Below are 19,767 nucleotides of genomic sequence, written 5' to 3' on the forward strand. Positions count from 1 at the left end.
TGTTTAAGGCAGGCAGGGCTAACTGCCTGTGATATTCAGGAAGGTAAGTACATTTTCAACTCATGATGTTTTCCATCTGGGATGGGTTCATCAGGAGGCAATCCCCACTGTAAGTCAAGGAAGATCTGTTCATACATTTGCATGAGAAACAAAGGCAGGATATACAGAAACATGCTAGTATCACCATAGAGGGATAACATTTAAAATTTTTAAAAATCTAGCAGAGTTTATATTAAAGAGAAAAATGCTTTAGGAAGGGAAGAGATAGATGGGGGCAGTTAACTGATCCAGAAAGAAAACAGGTGGGACCAAGCCCAGCTTTCTTTGCCACCTCAGCTCACTGTGCACCTCCAGGCAGGACCATCCCTAAAACTCAAGATGATCCCTGTACTGGGGCAGGTCACAGAAATATCCCAAGAAATATCAGTACTTGATGTTTTTGGGAGGGGGGCAAGGCTGCAAAACTTCCCATCCATAAAAGTTTTGGAAGCACACAGGAACTTTAGTATCTAGATAAAGAATGTATCCCCAGCCTTACCTGAATGGAAGCTACTATGCTTCTAGTCCAGGCCCTAAAGCCTCCAGGGTCTCCTGTCTATATCAGTGGTTAGTTCTTGCAGGGCCTCCCTGACAATAAGCCATTGGTTATAGCTGTATTGAACCTATAAGAACCAATCCATATGACCTCTGATAGTACCTCTGAATCCATAACCATCTCCCCCTGAAAGATAGGTCATCAGGGTAGGGCTGTGTCTTTTCATCTTCTGGTCCAGAACACCCAGCACAGTGCTTGGCTTAGCCTAGCTGCTATAGAAGGGCTAATGGAAGAAAACATGTGCTGAGTTCTGGCACCAGATAGATGGAATTGACTTCTAGCTGGCTTTGGGGGACCCAGGAGAGATTTTCCAGAAGAAAGTGAACCTTTATGAATGACTTGAGAAAGAGGAAAGGAATGGAGTGTATAGCTTCCACCAAGAAGAAGAAGCTGATTTTTGTTGTGACAACATTTTAGAAAGACTATTTTAGTATCTCTAAGGGCTCTGTTACTGTATTCCTCTTATGCTTCCTCCAGAGAAGTTTGGGTTCCATCGTAGGCCACTGAGAAAATGTGTGGGTCTCTTTTGAGTCCTTCTCACCTTGGGAGGGCTTCCCTGAGAGCTCAGCTGGTAAAGAATCTGCCTGCAATGCAGGAGACCCTGGTTCAATTCCTGGGTCGGGAAGATGCACTGGAGAAGGGATAGGCTACCCACTCCAGTATTCTTGGGCTTCCCTTGTGGCTCAGCTGGTAAAGAATCCACATGCAATGAGGGAGACCTGGGTTTGATCCCGGGGTTGGGAAGATCCCCTGGAGAAGGGAAAGGCTATCTATTCTGGTATTCTGGCCTGCAGAATTCCATGGACTGTATAATCCATGGGGTCACAAAGTGTCAGACACGGCTGAGCAACTTTCACTTTTCACCTTGGGAGAAAGGTAGGTAATAATAGCCTGGGGTTTAGCTTCTTAGGGGCTTTAAACACCAAGGAGTAAGCTCTGAAGAACCACCAAGAAAACGCCTCCCAAATATAGTTAGAATAAATAGTCAAGTCAAACAGGATCATATCCAGCACAAGACCACAATGAATTGATTTAATCAGACATTATCAGAGCAAAGAAGAAATAACATTCCGGTTTTAATTGCAAGGGAAAATAAAAAAGGGAAGAAATTCAAATTGCCTTGCAGGCACTGGTGGCACTCTTCAAGTTGTTTGGGGGAAAATAGTTTAAGAAATAATTTGGATTGGGGAGAATTAGGACTGTGGAGGCTTTCGTGCAGGAGAGCTCCCCAGGTGAGGGGCTGTGTGAAGGCTCAGCCAGGTAGCTGGCTGCTGCAGCCTTGGCTTGGCTCCCACCTCCCAGAAGACACTTAAGAACACTGCTGGGTTTGCTGCTGGGAGGTGGTGATGGATAACGACTGTGGCCTGATTCTTGAGGCGCCATGGATTCACTGCAGCGTGTCTCAGCCATATGTGAGCCCTGGCCACGTGTGAGTTCCCCCGAGGAGGAGGAGTGGCGGGGGGAGGGGGAGCCATGTGACACATCTTATACATCCCCTCTTATTGCAGCAACCACATTTGAACAAGCTGGCGTCTGGGTTTCCCTAAACAGTATGTGTGCAGGCCAGAGAAACTGCACCCTGAGCCCAGGTGCTGGGTTTTGGGAGGCAGCAGAGGAAGGGTTGGCTTGCTTCTGAAGAACATCTACTACACACAGTCTTCATCCTACGGGGGTGGGGCTTGGAGGAGACGATGATGGGATGGATGGAACATCAGAGGCATTGCTCAGCCTTCCAGGGATTGCAGCTCTGCTACTACCTCTATGCCAAATAATGAGTCCAACTGAACCCTTCTAGTGACAGGCGATTTGGCTTTTCTGTGGCATCTCATAAAGAAGGATTGTTGTTGTTCGGTTGTTAAGTCATGTCTGTCTCTTTATGACCCTGTGAACTGCAGCACGCCAGGCCTCTCTGTCCCCCACTATCTCCCAGAGATATAACTACCTCAACCCATCTATCTGGGGTGGCCCTGCATGGCCTGGCTCATAGCTTCATTGAGTTACGCAAGCCCCTTTGCCATGACAAGGCAGTGATCTATGAAGGGGTAAGGCAGGATAACTTGTCCAAGTACAGCATAGTCCTCCCCAAGGGTCTTGCAAAAACCTCTGCATACTCAGCCAACCCACAGCACAGCTTTACTCTCTCAAGGACCTCTGTTAGGGATGGACTTTTGATAATGTGGGGCTTCTTACAGCTTTGGATGGGTCTTCTCTGTGACTTAGGGATTTTTCCTAAAATGGGTCTTTTTATCTCTAAATAGCCAACTGTCCTCAAACCTGACTACCTGTTAGACTCATCTGGGGACTTAAAAAAAAAAAGATCCAGGTACTAGTTTCTTCCTCACTTAGCCCTACTTTTTGGGGGTAGAACCAGAGCATGGTGTTTCTAAAACTCTCTGGATGATTCTCAGCAAGGTTGGGACCCACTCCCCTGTCCGTGGAACCCCGGGTGACCTCTGGAAGATCATGCTGGTATCCTGGATTTGCAAGCCCACTCCACCACGTGGGCAGTTCTCTGTGTTTTTGTGTCATCTGTTATGATGTGGAGACAGCGACAATGTATCAACTTCACAGAGAATTGTGGAAAGAACTTCATGAGGTCTGGGAGAGTCTCCAGCATGTGATAAGGGCTTGATTGAGTCAAACTCAGAGCCCCCCAGCTCAGGGTCTTGGAAATGTGAGTGTAGTGTCCATGTTCTTACCATGAGCCAGGCATGTTCTAAGCATTTTACTTGTACTATTCAATCCATTTTGTTGCATTGAAGACCTGGTGTAAGAAAAATGACAACAGCAAAATTAGTCTTCGGGATCTCTTTACCAGGTAGGACTTAACTGTACAGACCACACATTTAACTCACACCCTAGAGAGCTCCCTTGTACCCCTGTTCATAGGCCCTCTTGCCTCCCACCAGAGTCCTTTCCAAAGAAAGCTCTTCTACAAAAGTTCTGTATATTTCAAAACATCCAAGGTGAATAAGGGCTTCCCAGTTGGCTCAGTGATAAAGAATCCAAAGGAGATGCGGGCTTGATCCCTGGGTTGAGAAGATCCCCTGGAAGAGGAAATGGCAACCCATTCAGTATTCTTGCCTGGGAAATTCCAAGGACAGAGTCGTTGGAGTTGCAGAGAGTCAGATACAACTTAGCGACTGAACACATGCACGTGCATCCAAGGTGATTAAGACCTCCTCAATGGTCATTCCAGTGTCTTTCCCTATTGCTAAAGCCCAGTGCCTACTCATGAGTTAGGTATAAAAGTGCTGCCCAGTAAGTGCTTGGTGGAATGACTACATTAATCCTGCAAAGGAGTATGCTGACATACTTGTGCAAAAGATATGGAGAAATACCGAAATCCTTGTGAACAGTGGGGATGGTGAGAGAAATGGTACCACAAAATGCCTACTGTGTATTGGGCACTTTAAATACATTATGACTTTTCACAACTCCAGGAGATGTGTTCAGGTCATCTTTTGCTGTGTAGCAATTTACCCCCAAATTTAGTCTTTTAAAGTAGCAATTAATGAGGTGGGAGCATAGAAGGGGCCACTGCTCTCTGCTCCAAGGTGGCTCCGCAGAGGACAGGAGCATCCACCTTCAGACAGCCCAGTCTGGTCCTCCAGGCACTCTGGAGCCACCCTGGTGGCCTCGGCAACTGAGGCACCACCCCAGGCTGGCTCGGGGTTGGATACATTGGACTAGGACACTCTTTGCCATGAGAAGACAGCTCTCCCATCTCAGCCTCTCTGCTCCCCATTCTGAGGGGAGCTGTGCCTGGGGAGAAGCCAAGTGAGAGATTTCAACAGAGAACGGAGGAAACACACCCACTGAGGTTCTCATAGCAACATAATCACGCACAGGCAGCAGCCTATTTTGGTGGGAGCTTGTCTGAACCTCTCTCCCCGCCCCGGTTAGTCACAGAATGGATTCCCTGCACAGGCTGCAGCAGTGTGGGGTGGCATGGCGTGGGGTGAGGGGAGAATGCTGGACTGGAAGCCAGGGGCTGGAGAGCTCATCTCAGATTCTCCGTCAGCGAGATGAAGGATCACAAGGTCCTTGCCCGAAAAAACGACAGGATGGGACTGAAGAAGTGGGAAGATCCTTTCTGGTTTCCATTTATCTTACAAGTGCTGAGCCTCTCCCAGCGGAAGATCATATGTCTCAAGATCTTCTGTCTCTGAGAAAGACGCTTAGAGAAAACAGGGTTCCAGAGGGTAAAGGTCATTCTTTAAATTCAGCTCATTTATCCCACCCCCACCCCCAACCTTTGGCACATTGGCAGTATGTGAAAGGGGAGGAGAATGACCAAGTGTCACCAAAGACTCTGGTCACTCACCCAGGTCTGTGGCCTGAGAAAGGGTTAAGGAAGTTAAGGTCATTCGTTTAAATTTACTCCTTAAGTAAACACTCACACACACACACACACAGTCACCAGGAACTCAAACGTCTTGCTCACTCTCCATCCTCTCCCTCCTGCACTTACTGCAAGGCATCCTCTTTCCCCCCAGGACCAGGTGATGGAAACCTCTTTAGTTTCTGGCCCATTTCTTCAATGGATGCTGGGGTTAGTTGAGGACAATCAGGCTCACGCCTCCCAGCTGTCAAAGGTGATGCTGAAAAAACACCCGGGCATGCATGCAGGACTGCTCTCCCTGGGCCAGCGTGGGGGTGAAGTGTAGAGCACCAGGAGGACCAAGGAGCCCCTTTTGGGTCCCTGCCCTTGACTTGTGAAGTGAAAGCTTTAAAAGTGCAGCTGTCTTTGAAGGAGTCAGCCCCAAGTTGGCCTGTTGGAATGGGAGACACAGAATGCCCCCCACCCGCCCCCCCAGCCCGGCTCTGTTTCCCACCAGCCTGACAGATGGCCACTAAGAGAAAAAGAAGCTCTCAAAGTGAAGACAGGAATGCATTGTATAAAAATTCACACCCCCTGCTACCGCCCAAACTCCCTTAAAAAAGGATCAAGAGAATCCTAATGGGTACGTGACATCCTCCTTCTCTCCCATAAAAGGGACTTCAAAATCTGGTGATGCTGGGGGAGGGGTGAGGAGGGAGAAGAGAGATGTGTGGGCAGGGGACTGCCAGGGAAGACTGGGGTTGGGGGAGGGGGAGGTCGGCTGCAGGTCACCCACTTGACTTCCTCCCACCCTCTTTTCCAAGCCACTTCTGGCTGAACCTTCGCCCCACCTTCCCAGCGAGGCTGGGGGCCCCAAGCCCTAGGAGAGGCAGAGTGGGAGAAAAAAAGGATGGTGATGCCACACTTGGCCCTAGAGTTGAAGGAGTTAAGGACCCTCCCTCATCCAGACAGCCACCCCTTTGCTCCCCAAACCCCAAACGCCAAGGAAGCATCCAGGAATTGGCAGCGGAGCAGGAGAGGGGGTGGGATGGGGTGGGGTGGGGGTGAGGCGACCGTGGCCCAGCCTTGCCCAGCATCGGTCCTGGGGGGCGGGGAGGACGCACACCGGGGCTGAGGACCTGCCAGCGCCCAGCTCCGGCGCGCCTGCCTTCCCCGAGCCTCGAGCGCGGCCCAGCCGCGTCCGCGCAGCCCTCGCTCCCCTCCACCCCACCCCCTGCAAGTTGTCTACGGCGACGGGCAGCGGAGGCGGCCCAGAGACCCCCGGAGCCCGGGGGAGGGGGCGGCCCCGGGGCGCGGGAGCCCTCGGTCTGCGCCCAGCCACCGCCCGCCCGGCCCAGCCTTCTCCCCGCCCCCACTCACCGGCTCAGCCCCCGGGAGGGACGCGCAGGGAGCGTGTGGCTTCGCCCGCCGATCGGCAGAAGTTGAGAGGAGTTGCCGGCTGCCTCGGCCGGCCGGACTTTGCGAGCAGAGCAGCCGGCGAGGCGCCGCCGCCGCCGCCGCGGAGCCTTCGGGGGCTGCTCCCGCCTGCCGGGCCCGCAGCGCGGCCGGAGAGGGGCGGGGAGGGGGTCGCGGGCGCCTGAGCCGCTCGGATCTGTGCGAAGGACTGGACTCCGAGGAGAATAAAACAAAGTGGACTCGGCAGGGAAGACCCTACCGCCGTTGATGGTACCGGCCGACGCTCCGGCAGAGGGGCTGGGTTGGGCTTTTTTTTTTTTTTCCCTCCCATTCTCTCTCTTTCTCTCTCTCTTTTAAAGCGACACCCGCTCTCTCTTTCTCCCATCACTGTGCCACCAAACCCTCGCTGGCTCTTATGGGCATGAAACATTCCTCCCGCTGCTTGCTCCTAAGGAGGAAGATGGCGGAGAACGCGGCCGAGAGCACCGAGGTAAGGAGGCCAGAGGCCGGCCCGGCCACCCCGCGGCCGCCGGGCCACCCCGCGGCCGCCCAGACCCCCGCGCGCGCCGCGCCGCTCCCGGTGCCAAACTTTCTCAGCTCCATCCCGCTTGCTCCAGCCGGCCGCTTGCGCGTCTGTGTGTGTGTGCGTGGTGTGTGTGTGTGCTGGGTGGGGGAAAGACGGTGCCTGTCTCTGGACCCCTCCCTCTTGAAAAATGCAAAAGAGTCGCTCTTACCCCATCTCCCTCTCCTGCCACCCGCTGCTCGCTCGCGCCCGCCCCCACCCCCCAACCCCGAGTCCCAAGCCCTGGGCGGCCGCGCTCCCCTGCCCTCTCCTCTGGGTTCCGTTAGGGCTCCAGAGTGGCGGACCGTGCCGAGCCGGGATGGGCGACCCAGGGACCAGGTCGTTTCCCTGCAGGGCCTGGACCGTCCCTCCGGGCCGTCACCCTTCAAGCTCGCGCTTTTGGTCCCCGCGGTACCGCGGAGAGCTTTGGGCCTCGGGGGTGCCGAGCCGCGCCGGGGTGGGGCAGGGGCACCGCCGACAGACCTTGGCGCCCAGACCCGGACGGGGGAGAGGTCCGCAACCCGGGACCTACGAGCCACCTCGGGGGGCACTAACCCGGGGAGGGAGCTCGGGCCGCCGCCACCTTCAGGACCGCGGACAGCGCCCGCGCCTGCCGCAGCCGAGCCCGCGCGCGCGGTGGGGGCTGCGCGCCGCGCCGCAGCAGCTTGGAGGAGGAGGTCGTGGGAGCTCCGCAAGTTGCGCTCTGGCCCCCCGCCTCCGGCAACCCGGCAGCTGCCCTTTCTCGACTCTCGAGTTGGCTCGGAGCCGCCAAGAGCCCAGCGTCCCGAAACCGACCAAAGGCTGGGTTTCCTGCCCTCGCTCTGACTCTGCTGTCATGACCCCTGGCTCAACCCGTAGGCTCCGGGCACCTGTAGTCACGCAGGGGATCCGCGTGGGCAGCCCCCTTACCTTCCTGGAGGAACGGTGCGACGGGGCGGGGGCGGAGTGGGGTGTGTGTGTGTGTGTGTGTGTGTGTGTGTGTGTGTGTGTGTGTGAAGATCATCCCTTACTCGGTGGCAGGAAAAAGACAGAGAACAAACTCCCGGGCTCTATTAATAGCCGGGTGTCTGGTGGGGCTGCCGTGCCTTTCACAGATGGTTGCCCATATGCAGCGTGGGGCGGGGACGGAGGTGTGGCGCGCGGGGATTGTCCCTCCGTCCGTGGGATGCCCAGAGCGGCAGAGACCCTTCCCAACCGTCTTCCCTCCAGGTCTGAACTGCAGCTAACCCTCTACCCCACCGCGGAGGCAGCAAAGCTTTTATAAACCCTCGTTCTCCGAGAAACTAGAAGCAGCACGCATCCTGTCGATTTCGAAACAAAAAATGCTCCGGGGGAGAGCAGTAAGGCGTCCAGGAGCTACAGTGTCTCCTTGAGTTAGGGCGAAGCCAGCGCGTGCGGGGCCCCTCCCGGTCCCCCACCGGCGAGCGGGCATTTAGGATGCTGTGCAGCGCGACGCAGAGAGCTCGCCTGTACTGAACCCCTCGCCCTCCTCGCTGCGATCGCCCACCCGCAGAAGTGGTTTCTAAAAATAGCTGCGAGTCAAGGCCGCACTTCTGTAATCCGTTGGCCCAGCGGGCACGTAGCAGTCCCTGCAGCCATGTGGCTGGAGCACGGGCAGCAAGGAACAGCTTTTCCCGGCCCGCAGCCCCAAAAAAAAAAAAGTTTTCACGGGTCTCTGGCCCCCGCACTCTTGTTGTTGTTGCCCGCGGGGTGCGGGCACAGACCCCGGCCAGCGTCCGCAGTGAGCTCGCTGTGGTGAGCTCCCCACCTCGGCCAAGGTTCAAGGCGTCCGGAGCAGGCAGAGCGCCGCGTGTGCGCGCGCCAGGCTATTTTTACTTGCTTCCCCCGCAGCTCCAATGCTCCCCCTTCTCGGCGGTTGCACATGCCAGCTCTGCTCAAGGCATCAATGAAAACAGCAGTAGAGGCGGCCGAGCTCCTGCAAGGGGGAAAAAAAAAAAAAAACCCCACGTCGCACGCCTGGCACACAGGGGGAGGGGCAGATCCAGCTGGGGCTCCCGGGGCGGGGAGTGAGTCTGGGGTTCAGTTCCTCGCAGCTTCCTGGAGAAAGGGAGGAATTCAGACTTGGGCCAACGTGCCCCGGTGGAGGCATCCAGGCAGCGTGACAATCGCTTGGTTTTCTTCCAGGAACTGCCTGTTTTTGGAATGAGCCAGGACTAGAGCAGTACTTCCAAAAGTCGGGTGCTGTGGGTTTGCCTGCATTTATGGTGAGAGAGAGGCAAGGATGCCTTGGGCTGTATGTGTGTGTGTCTATGGTGGTAGCTCTCCTTGTTCTCAATTCAGCATATCTTTATCAAATACTGACTCTGTGCCAGGAATAATTAGGTTCCCGTGACCCAAAGATAAAGACACTGGGCCACTGCCCTCAAGGAACTCAGTTTGGTGGACAGGAGTGCCGGCTGATCCAGATCTTTCGGTAGCACCTTTTCCTGACTTTTGTTGGTGTGGTTTGCAAGCACTTTATCTCATTTTATCCTCACCATAATCCTGTGAGATTGGAGAAGGTTAGAATTCATTGCTTAGCCCCATTTTACAGATGAGGATGCTGAGGCAGAGAGGTCCAGCAAGTTCGAAATGTTACCTGACCGGCTAGGACAGCCTTGGAGCACAGACTGCCCCTACTTCTGGCTCGTTGCCCTTTGCCCTATACTACTACCTCAATTCTTCTTTCGACTGCACCATGCAGCATATGGATCTTAGTTCCCCAACCAGGGATCGAACCCACCCCCCCCGCCCCCCACAATGGAAGTATAGAGTCTTAACCACTGGACTACCAGGGAAGTCCCTACATGGCTACTTCTAAAACAATGTCATGTGTGGATGGGAGCAGGCAAGAGGATGGGGAGAGAGGATGTTTAGGAAGGAAGAGATGCTGTGTTGGGACAGGCAAGGAGGACAGGGAGCAAGTAATCACTCACAAGGTAAAGGTAGGGAGAACTATGCTAATCGTTATGCAGGAAGGAGAGTGGGGAATAAAACTATCTATGAGCAGAGCCTCCCTTGACCAGACAGGTTTGGAACTGGGGCCGAGGGTATTCTGGGTGCAGCTTGGGGGGTGCATAGCCAACCTTGTTGCCACTTTCTCCAGCTCCCTCCCTCAGGGGCGCTTCTCCTCCTCAGCTGAGGGCATCAACCCCCAGGCATCCCCTCCTGGCAGCCTCTTCTCCCTCTCCCCTGCTCCACACGTGCCTTCAGAACCTCCTAGAGTGTCCATCAGAGTCTCTTCTTCAGCCCACCGTGCTTGCGAGGCCGCCACCCTCACTCAGGCAGCAGGCACTTTCCCGTTGTCCTCTTCTCTAGTCCAGCCTCGTCATCACTGTTCGATGGGCTTTCAGAAGCACAGATCTGCTCAAGAGCAGACAGCGTTGTCAAAACTTACCATGTCACCCTGTTCCCTTTAGGACAGGATAAAGCTTGATGTCCTTAACCCTTCCATACCTGCCCCATGCAGTTCTCTGCAAACACCAACTTCATGCCTGAATGCCTTTGCACATCCTGGTTCCTCTACCTGGGCTTCTCTTTCCCCCTCTTTCTCTCTGGGGGTGGTGGGGGGAATCTTCCTCAACCTGCAGGACTCCACACAAAGGTCACTTCCTCTGTGCAGCCTTCCATTTAAACGGATTTAAATAGCTCTTCCATGTATCCTGCATCCCTATGGAGATGGAGTGTTCCTCTCCTTCTTTTGTGCTCCTAATACCTATCTCTCACTTTCCCTGCTACAAGATAATTGCATTTTTATATATCTGTTTCTCCAATTGGATTGGAGAAGGAAATGGCAACCCATTCCAGTACTCTTGCCTGGAAAAATCCCATGGACGGAGGAGCGTGATAGGCTACAGTTGATGGGGTGGCAAAGAGTCAGACACGACGGGGCGACGTCACTTCCAGTTGGATAAAGAACTTTTGGGGTGTGGGGAGCAGGTCTACCCTGTTCTGACACTGGGCCTGACGCAGAGTAAATTAAAATCGTTGACAAATGTTGACTGATTCATAGGATTATGAATAAATTTGTGAGCCTTCTGGGTCTTAATCACTTTGTGCAAACTGGGCCTCCTATCTCCCACGTTTGTGCTTAGGTTCTTGTGGACTTGGAAAACACAAAATGAGAGGAGATTCTGGGAATTAAGGTGCTGCAAAGCTCCAAGCCAGGGTACATTTGGTTACCCGTGTTCCTACTTAATAGTTGGTAATGACTGACTCTTCCTATGGGGTGTTCGTCTGAATAGCAAATAAATGGATTAATCACAATGCCCAATTAGGAGCCGTGGGCGATGGTGGACGCTTTGGAGCTGCAGCTTGCTTTACCAGTTCTTGGTGAAAGCCTGATGCATTATTTATGGTGCCGGCTTCCCCGACTGGGGTTTAAGCACCTCAAAGGGAAGCCTCCATGGGTGTGAAAACAGTTTTAGCAAAGGAGTCATTTTGGAGACTAGTTTTTGAATGTCATCTTGACTTACTGGTCCAAGGAGAGAGAGAATATTTATGGGTTGGGGCACTGGGGTTGGGGTACCAATGGGTGCTGCTCCTGTGAGTTACGGGGAGACTGGGGCTGAATTCTGATGTGGGGCCAGTTGGTGGTTTTGGCTGATGGATCCCTCTTCTCGGGGTTTCTCGCTTAAGTGTGTGGTGGTCCTATAGCACAAAAGTGAGAGGATGAGGAGGAGGAAGAGGACAAGAGTTGGTAGGATCCAAGTACACTTCTCTGGGATCCACATTGTGTCTCTTTCTAACTAGCATGGGGCTCTGGAGCCAGACTGCCTGGCTTTTACTCTGAACTCAGTAGATGTGTTGTTATGATGAACAAGGCGCCCCTAACCTCTCTGGGCCTCGTAAAGCTGTTGCAATGATTGAATGAATTAATTCATGCAAAGGGTTTAGAGCCTCGTGAGCTCCAGAGGCCTTCGCAATCACCGTCAAGCCGTCAGCTTTTAGGAGCCTCGCCGGGAAAGTGCCAACAGGATGGACTCACCCCTGCCCTCGTTTCTCCAGCTGAAATGGTCCCCAAAACCATGGTCTGCATGCATTTCTCCTCCCTCATCAAACACGGATTTTAGTCCTGAACTGAACTCAGGAGAATTAAGAAGATACCCACGTTTGTTTTGTTTTGTTTTGTTTTCCTCCTGGGAAATTTGGCTCTTGGGAGAGTCCTCCATTTGGCTTTTGGCTGTCAGAGAGGGTGAAACCACACTCCTGTCTCTGATTCAGGAGCGGTTTTCATTTCCTCCTCTGTGCTAACTGCGATGTGAAGTGATTATCACATTCCAGCGTAGAACATGCAAAAAATCTGTAAAAACAGCACTTACACCTTGGCTTCTCCTGTGCCAGCAGGGGAAGGATGGGCAGCGTTGCGAGATGTGAGCTGCCAAGGTAACTGGAAGTGGATGGTGGTATTGTGTAAAGGGCAGGCATTGCTGTCCAGTCGTGCACAGATTTGGCCAGAGGAGAGGAAGCTCGGGCAGCAAGGACCATCCTGAGCCCATCTCCTGCACCCACGATGCAGTTGGCCCCTTGGTTGCTAGTTACAGAGCTTCAGAGAAGGCAGCTTCCCCAAACTCCTTGTGCATTTTCAGTCAGGAAGTTCTTAGGTCTGAGCTCCACCTCTTCATTGCCATGGGAGTCACTTTGGCTTATTCTGTTCTAAAAGGAGATTAAAGACTGTCTGGTTGCCTTTGCATTTGGGGCTGCATGAGGGCTGTTACCCTCTCTACTAAACTCTGTTCTGAGTGATGCCAACCCCTTCCTCTGAAATTCTGGACTAGCCAGGAGAGGTGGGGTTGAGAAGATATACCCCTCCAGGGGTACCCAGATGGTTGGATGTTCCACACACCAAAAGGCTTTTCTATTTTGTTATTAGAAGTCCCTCAGGCATCACAACTTTCCCCAGATTTGTAACAGGTGACCCATAAGTAACAATCATTTTTTTTTTTAACTCATTTTTATTTTTGACTGCACTGGGTCTTTGTTGCTCCACGAGGGCTTTCTCTGTTTGCAGTGTGCGGGCTGCTCACTGCAGTGGCAGATGTGTGCGCGGCTCTAGAGCATGCCGGCTTCAGTAGTTGTGGCTCCTGGGCTCTGGACAGTGGGCTCAATAGTTGTGGAGCACAGGCTTAGTAGCCTCACAGCATATGGAATTTTCCCGGACCAGGGATTGAACCCATGTCCCCTGCATTGGCAGGTGGATTCTTAACCACTGGATTGCCAGGGAAGTCTGTAAGGATTTCTTTTTAAAATGTAATTTTATACAAGAAAATAGCTCAACATATACATTTTCATAAAGTCATGGACTCTTAGAGCCGGATGGGAACTTTAAGTTATTTAAGAGGCGGGAAAACTTTTCCAACACCAGAGTTCCTCAGTGTTGGTGTCGATACCATATCTCCTCCTAAGTCAACACCATTTCCACCTTCTTTAGCCTCTAATTGATTGCTTTTTATATTTGGCACTAATTTTCTGGTGTATGCTGATACGGAATACTAAAAACTAGTTGTTACCCTATGTAAGATCTAGGAATTGTGCATAATGAGATATCTCTCCCTTTCATATGACCCTCCAAATGCTTTGGCATCTATTGTCTCATGTAAGGGGTGCCATCCTATATTACATTCGTGCATACCTAGGCTCCATCCTTACACCATACGTAACACAGCAAGTTACATCCTATTCCCATGGGGCAGATGAAGAAACCAAAGCGCAGAAAGTTAGTGTGACTTGCCCAAGATCCCACGGGGAGTAAGTGATGGAACCCAAACTCTGGTTTTCTAGCCACTGAGACCTGTGGTTTCTCCACCCTGTGGGGCTGTGAAGGCAGCAGGAGGACCAGAGTAGATACTCAAAACAAATATGAAGAGAAGAAATTAACTGGAGAAACCATGAATGGTGGATTGGGAAGAAGTCGAAGAAAAGCTGAAGAAAAGACTTTGCTCTCCTGCTTTCATGGTTCTCACTGCTGTGCCCCGGGGTGGTGGGGACCTGTGGCCAGGACAGTCCTTGTTCCGTGATGCCCCTGAGCCCAAAATCCTTGCCAGTGGGCCAGGAAAAGCTCTTGACTAACAAAGTATACATTTTTGAAAGTTAGACCGAAGGCCATTGTCTGATCATCGTTAAATCTGAACGTTTATCCAGCTTCTTTCTTGGCATGAAGTGAATAGCAGAGACTTCAGGACAGGAACTTTTTTAAAAAATTTATCTTTGTAGCTTTATTTCATTGTTTTAGGCTCTTGCAACAAAATACCACAGACTGGCGGCTTCAACAACAGAAATTTATTGCCTCCCTGTTCCAGAGGCCAGATGTCCTGAAATCCAGGCGTCTGCAGGGTGGGGTTCCTACCGGAGGTTCTTACGGGGTTGTGTTTGCTGACTTCTTTGCTTCTGGTGGTTGTCAGCTGTGCGGTGGTTGGTAGATGCAGCACTACCTCTCTGCCTTCATCTCCACCTGGCCCTCTCCCTGTGTGTCTGTATCTCTTCTTCTAGGGACACCAAGTCATATTGAACCAGAGCCCACCTTGTCAGGTATGGCCTCGTCTTAACTCGATTGCATTGTTTACGAACGAGGTCAAATTCACAGGTCACAGGGGTTGTTGTTTAGTCGCTCAGTCATGTCCCACTCTCTGTGATCCTGTGGACTGTAGCCCCACCAGGCTTCTCTGTCCATAGGATTTCCCAGGCAGGAATACTGTAGTGGGTTGTCATTCCTTCTCCTGGGGATCGTCCATCTTCCCAACCCAGGGATTGAACCCTAGTCTCTTGCATGCCTCTTTACCACTGAGCCACCTGGGAAGCCCTGACAGTGGCTAGGGCTTCAGTACATCTTTTGGGGGGACGACTCAACCCATGACCTCAGCCAACATATCATAGGCCTGAGTAGAGAGTGACTTGCAGATGACAATGAACAGGGCTCAAAATACAAAATCAGTGGAGGTGGTCTCTCTTCTCCTGTCCACCCACTGTCCACCTCCCCCACCATCTCCCCAGCACCTTGGCCGGGCCCCCTTTCCTTGAGTAGCAGCAAAATTATAGCAAGAGCTGCCATGTTCATGTCTGTATTTTGTGCTGGACATGGTGTTCAGTGCTTCATATGTATTGCCTTGTTTAGTTTACACAAATTGCAAAACAACTCTTCTTATTCCTGTGTTGTAATTGAAGAAATGGAAACACAGTGGTTGGGTATCTTGACAAAACTCGTAGGGCCCTAAGTAGCAGAATGGAGTTGCTCCCGAGCCGGGGGCTCTGCTATTGATGGGGGCCTCTCTCCCCTCTTTAACCCCATCCCAGCAGGAAGTTTGTCCTCACTTTTGCTCCACACTAGCTCTCAGCACCAGAGGGCTGGAAGGAACTGAGAGACATCCATGGGTGGAAGAGGGTGGAGCCTTCCAGCCTGTACCTGGCTCCCTGTGTTCAATCCACTGGTCCTCCCAGGAGTCTGGCTTAGCAGTAGTTCAGTCACTCAGCCGTGTCTGACTCTTTGCAGCTCCATGGACTGCAGAAAACCAGGCTTCCCTGTCCATCACCAATTCCTGGAGCCTGCTCAAACTCATGTCCATAGAGGCGGTAATGCCATCCAACCATCTCATCCTCTGTCATCCTCTTCTCCTGTAGCCAGAGACTTATTGTGGTGGTAGCATCGTGAGCCCACTGCCAGCTTCCATGAAGGGCTATTCTGGAGGACTGGAGGGGTGAAGACTTTGTGGGCACCTTCCAAACAATTAAGCCACATGGGTCACTGGCTTTTGGGCCTGAGGCAGTATTGTGTGGAGGTTCAGGGCACAGGCCCTGGGGTTCATGCCCGGGTGCAGACCTCGGCCTGGTTGGGCCCCAGGCATGCACATGTTACACCATCACCTGTGCCCAGTTTAATCATCCATGACGTGGTGGTAGCACTTTTTCCCATGAAGCTGTTACAAGGATTAAACAAGTGACTTCACGTAAAGCTCACATTGGCACACGGGGGGATGCTCAAGACAAGCTCTGATTTATCATCCCAGCTTCTCCAGCATTGTCTCGAAGGAGCAGGGGGACACACAGATGAATAAAAGCTGTCTCCTGCTGATGTGACGGACTCACCGATTCAAACGTTCTCAAGAGGGATGGGGTCCTCCATGCCCCGCAGGCTGCCCTAGCTACCCCACTCCACATGCACACTTAATGCTGGGGTCCAGGGCTCTGGTGTCCGCAAGACCCAGAGCATGAAAACAAAATCTCATGGAGCCCCTAGAGATGGAGAGAAGGGGGGAGCAATGGGCACCCACTGCAGACCTCTCAGCCTCCTCTGGGACCCCCTCAAACCCTGCTCCTGGGACGAGAGCGACTCCTACTGGTCAGTGGCTTGATCGTGCTCCCCTCCCCACATTCCCTAGAGGGAAACTGAGGCCTGGCGGAAGGGGAGGGAGGACAGAGGTGTGGCCCAGTCTCCCTCCTCACGTTGGGTGTTAATTACCGATTTAAACACACTGCCCTCTTGTCCATGGGCCCAGGAGAGCGTATTCACCAGGGGTGAGGTTTGACCGTAGGGTGGTACTGCCAAGAGCAGACCACTCTAAAGGGAGCAGCGATTAGCAGACGCCTCCGTCAGGGCCTGACCTGCAGCTCTGTTGTGAAGAATCCTCTCTTGTTAGCTGGAGGGAGGGAAAGGGGTGGCCCTTCACGGCTGGGGCTGCCAGGAAATGAAAGGCTGCAATTCCCACAAGCCTGTGACATCCAAGGGCTTGATCGCCCCCTGACAGGCAGTTATGACAGCCGCTCTCCAAGGACGCACAATCAGAGGATCCCCAGAAAATGATTGCAGTCCATCACCAGCATAAATGGGCTCCTAATTAAGGGATGTTCTCTATTAATGCACATTAGTTCAACTCTCGCCTTCAGGTACCGAGTGCGGAACTGATGAATATTTATTGAATGAATAAAGGAGATAAACCTGTGCGTCACATGTACACCAGCCAACTTCCTTCTCTTGGAAAGTCTCTCTGCTCCCCGCTTTCCAGAATGAAAGCTGCAGTCCCAGGATGCAGGTGGGGAGGGTTTTGGAGGCAGCCTCGAGTTTGAGTCTCATCTTCATCCCTGCGGGATTAAAACCCACGTCACAGTCCACAAACAAGGGTTAAATATGATCACAAGACAGGAAAAAAGAAACGTGACACATGTTTTCTCCGCCCCCCCCCCCCCCCCCCCCGCTGTAGTAACTCTGAGTTTATTTGCTCAGCTTTTGTTTTGCTTTTAGGGGAAGATTTACAGTTCAAAGCATGAAGCGTCCTTTCGGATTTCAGTGCAGAGTGGGTGTGAACCATGTCATCCAGGTAGCGGGGCGGGGTATGGACCGGCATCTGTAGAAGCACATGCCCCCGCGCTTACGAACTTACGGCTCATGGTTTGTAGTTCCTTGCAGGTAACACACACGAGGTACACACTTCACCACTGGCCTGGAGCTCTGAGAAAGAGTCAGGGGATGGTGACCCAGGGTGGTGGGGAGTGTTGTACGTGGGTCACAAGATTCCAGGGAGGAGACATCATAGAGAGGGATCTGAGTGTCAGGGGCAGGGAGGTCCACAGTCCCGGCTTTGCAGCCAATGCACGACCTTTGTTATGGAACTCGGATGCTGTTTTCCTCCGGTGAGGGGTGGGTGGCCTTCCCGTCTTGTTCTACACACCACCTCCAGACCCCCTCACGTCCTCTCTCCAATATGCTGGTGCTTCTGGTTGGACCATTCTGTCTGGCTACCCCCCGGACGCACCCACCCCGGTGCCTCTCGGGGACCTCAGATTCACAGGGCCCCTCAGGAGCATCATCTCTTCCCACATCTGCCCCCTCTTCCTGGTCCTCATCTTGGGGTGTGAAGTCACCCGAGGAACAAGCCTCCAGTCCCGTCTCCCCAGCGATTCCAGTGATTCTGCGTCTCCTTGGCTTGTCCTCTGCCCTGACTTTGTCCTCCTCTTTCAGATGCCACTTTGGCCATCCTGGGCAAGTCGCCCTTCTCTTGCCTGAATCTCTGCATCTGCTCCTGGGTGCGCATCCCACCCCACCGTCAGCAGCCCCTGGCTTTGGTCTGTCCTCATAGCAGCATGAACCCGCATTCTGAAGTGGCAGCCTGACTGCGCTACTCCTCTCCTCAAACACCTTCAATGGCTTTTCCATTATCACTGCAGAAGGTCCCACCTCCTTGCCAGGACTTAGACGACTCTGCAAGCTCATGCCCCAGAGCGCTGTTCTCTGATGTCCTTCCCCTCTACTCCAACTACCCTCACCTCCCTCCCTCCCCTCATCACCTTCCTTCATCACTCTTTCTTCAGATCTCACCTTAGATGCCACCTCTTCCAGGAAGCCTTCCCTGATTCCACTCCCTCATTTAAGTCAGACTTAGCTCTCCCCACTCTCCACCATGTGATGCTACCCATGCATTCTTGGTCGCAGTGCGTAGCACTCTGTACTCATTGGCTGACTTCCTCACCGACAAGTCCACCATAAGCTTTGTGAAGGCAGGGGCTCCGTCTGTGCTGTTCACCATTGGATCCCAGCACCCAGCATAGGGGCTGATGCCTGTTAGAGGTTAGAAACCTTTTGTCCTATGAATGATCACTGTGACACGTACTTTTCCCGCATGGACAGTGTTATATGGATGGTGGTGGTGGTTCAGTTGATAAGTTGCATCTGACTGTTGCAGCACTACGGACTGCAGGCTTCCAGGCTCTTCTGTCCATGGGATTCTCTAGGCAAGAATACTGGAGTGGGTTGCCGTTTTCTTCTCCAGGGGATCTTCCAGACCCAGGGATCCAACTCAGATCTCCTGCATTGCAGGCAGATTCTTTACTGACTGAGCCACCAGGGAAGCCTGTTCTATGGATGCTGGTATTTAAATTATGGCCCCCTTCCTTTTACACTGGTTGGGACTGTCAGTCAGTCTCACGGCAACCCCTAAAGAGGAGGTCATAGTCATCATCCCCCCAACCCAAAGAAAGGTTACAGGTAAGCTGCCCCAGAAAGATATTCACTGCCAAGCAGCAAAGGCAGGATTGCAGAGAGAAGGGGACAGTCGTGCAAACTGGGGAAGAGATTTTCAGATAAGCAAGTGAGTGCGTACTCAGTCACTTGTCCTGTCTTATTCTTTGCAATCCCATGGACTGTAGCCCATCAGACTCCTTTGTCTGTGAAATTCTCTACACAAGAACACTGGAGTGGGTTGCCCTGCCCCTCCTCCAGGGGATCTTCCTGACCCAGGGATCGAACCTGCATTTTCTGCCTATCCTGCACTGCAGGCGGATTCTTTACCACTGAGCCACCTGGGAGGGGATATGTTTAATACCCTCCTGAACAGGCAAGCCTTAAGTCTCAGAAAGGGCTGGGGGAGGTCAGGGCTGTGCCTGGGTTGTGGGAATTCCCTGCACTTCTGCGGTGGGAGGAGGAGGCAGAGAGACCATGAAGCCCCCCTGAAAAACCTCACTGGAAGCACTAGATTTGAAGGTTTGCATTAGTTCAGTTCAGTTCAGTTGCTCAGTCATGTCCGACTCTTTGCGACCCCGTGGACTGCAGCACAACAGGCCTCCCTATCCATCGCCAACACCCAGAGTTTACTCAAACTCATGTCCATTGAGTCGGTGATGCCATTGAGCCATCTCATCCTCTGTCGTCCCCTTCTCCTCCTGCCTTCAATCTTTCCCAGCACCAGGATCTTTTCAAATGAGTCAGCTCTTCGCATCAGATGGCCAAAGTATTGGAGTTTCAGCTTCAGCATCAGGTGGCCAATGTATTGGAGTTTCAACTTCAGCATCAGTCCTTCCAATGAAAATTCAGGACTGATTTCCTTTAGGGTGGACTGGTTCGATATCTTTGCAGTCCATGGGACTCTCAAGAGTCTTCTCCAACAC

General features: G+C 52.6%; 1 protein-coding gene and 1 long non-coding RNA gene across 5 annotated transcripts in view; one reads left to right on the forward strand and one right to left on the reverse strand.

Moving 5' to 3' along the window:
* Nucleotides 1–1,600: 1,600 nt before the first annotated feature.
* Nucleotides 1,601–6,432, reverse strand: LOC122423308. Its single transcript, XR_006264125.1, has 2 exons — nucleotides 6,300–6,432; nucleotides 1,601–3,642 (listed from the first exon to the last, which is right to left on the reverse strand). It is a non-coding gene; the product is annotated as an uncharacterized LOC122423308 (long non-coding RNA).
* PRMT8 (protein arginine methyltransferase 8) overlaps nucleotides 5,711–19,767 on the forward strand; it is a 73,729-nt gene continuing 59,672 nt past the window's right edge. The window contains exons 1-3 of one of the 4 annotated variants that reach the window (XM_043440235.1): nucleotides 5,724–6,605; nucleotides 6,695–6,825; nucleotides 14,386–14,424. In XM_043440235.1, coding sequence (XP_043296170.1) covers nucleotides 6,751–6,825; nucleotides 14,386–14,424 — 114 coding nt within the window. In that variant the 5' untranslated portion in view covers nucleotides 5,724–6,605; nucleotides 6,695–6,750. Of the gene's footprint in view, nucleotides 6,826–14,385; nucleotides 14,425–19,767 lie in introns of all 4 variants that reach the window. The other 3 variants (XM_043440237.1, XM_043440234.1, XM_043440236.1) reach the window with 3 other exon arrangements.

Source organism: Cervus canadensis, chromosome 21 (genome assembly GCF_019320065.1).
Source record: "Cervus canadensis isolate Bull #8, Minnesota chromosome 21, ASM1932006v1, whole genome shotgun sequence".
Taxonomy (NCBI): Eukaryota; Metazoa; Chordata; class Mammalia; order Artiodactyla; family Cervidae; genus Cervus; species Cervus canadensis.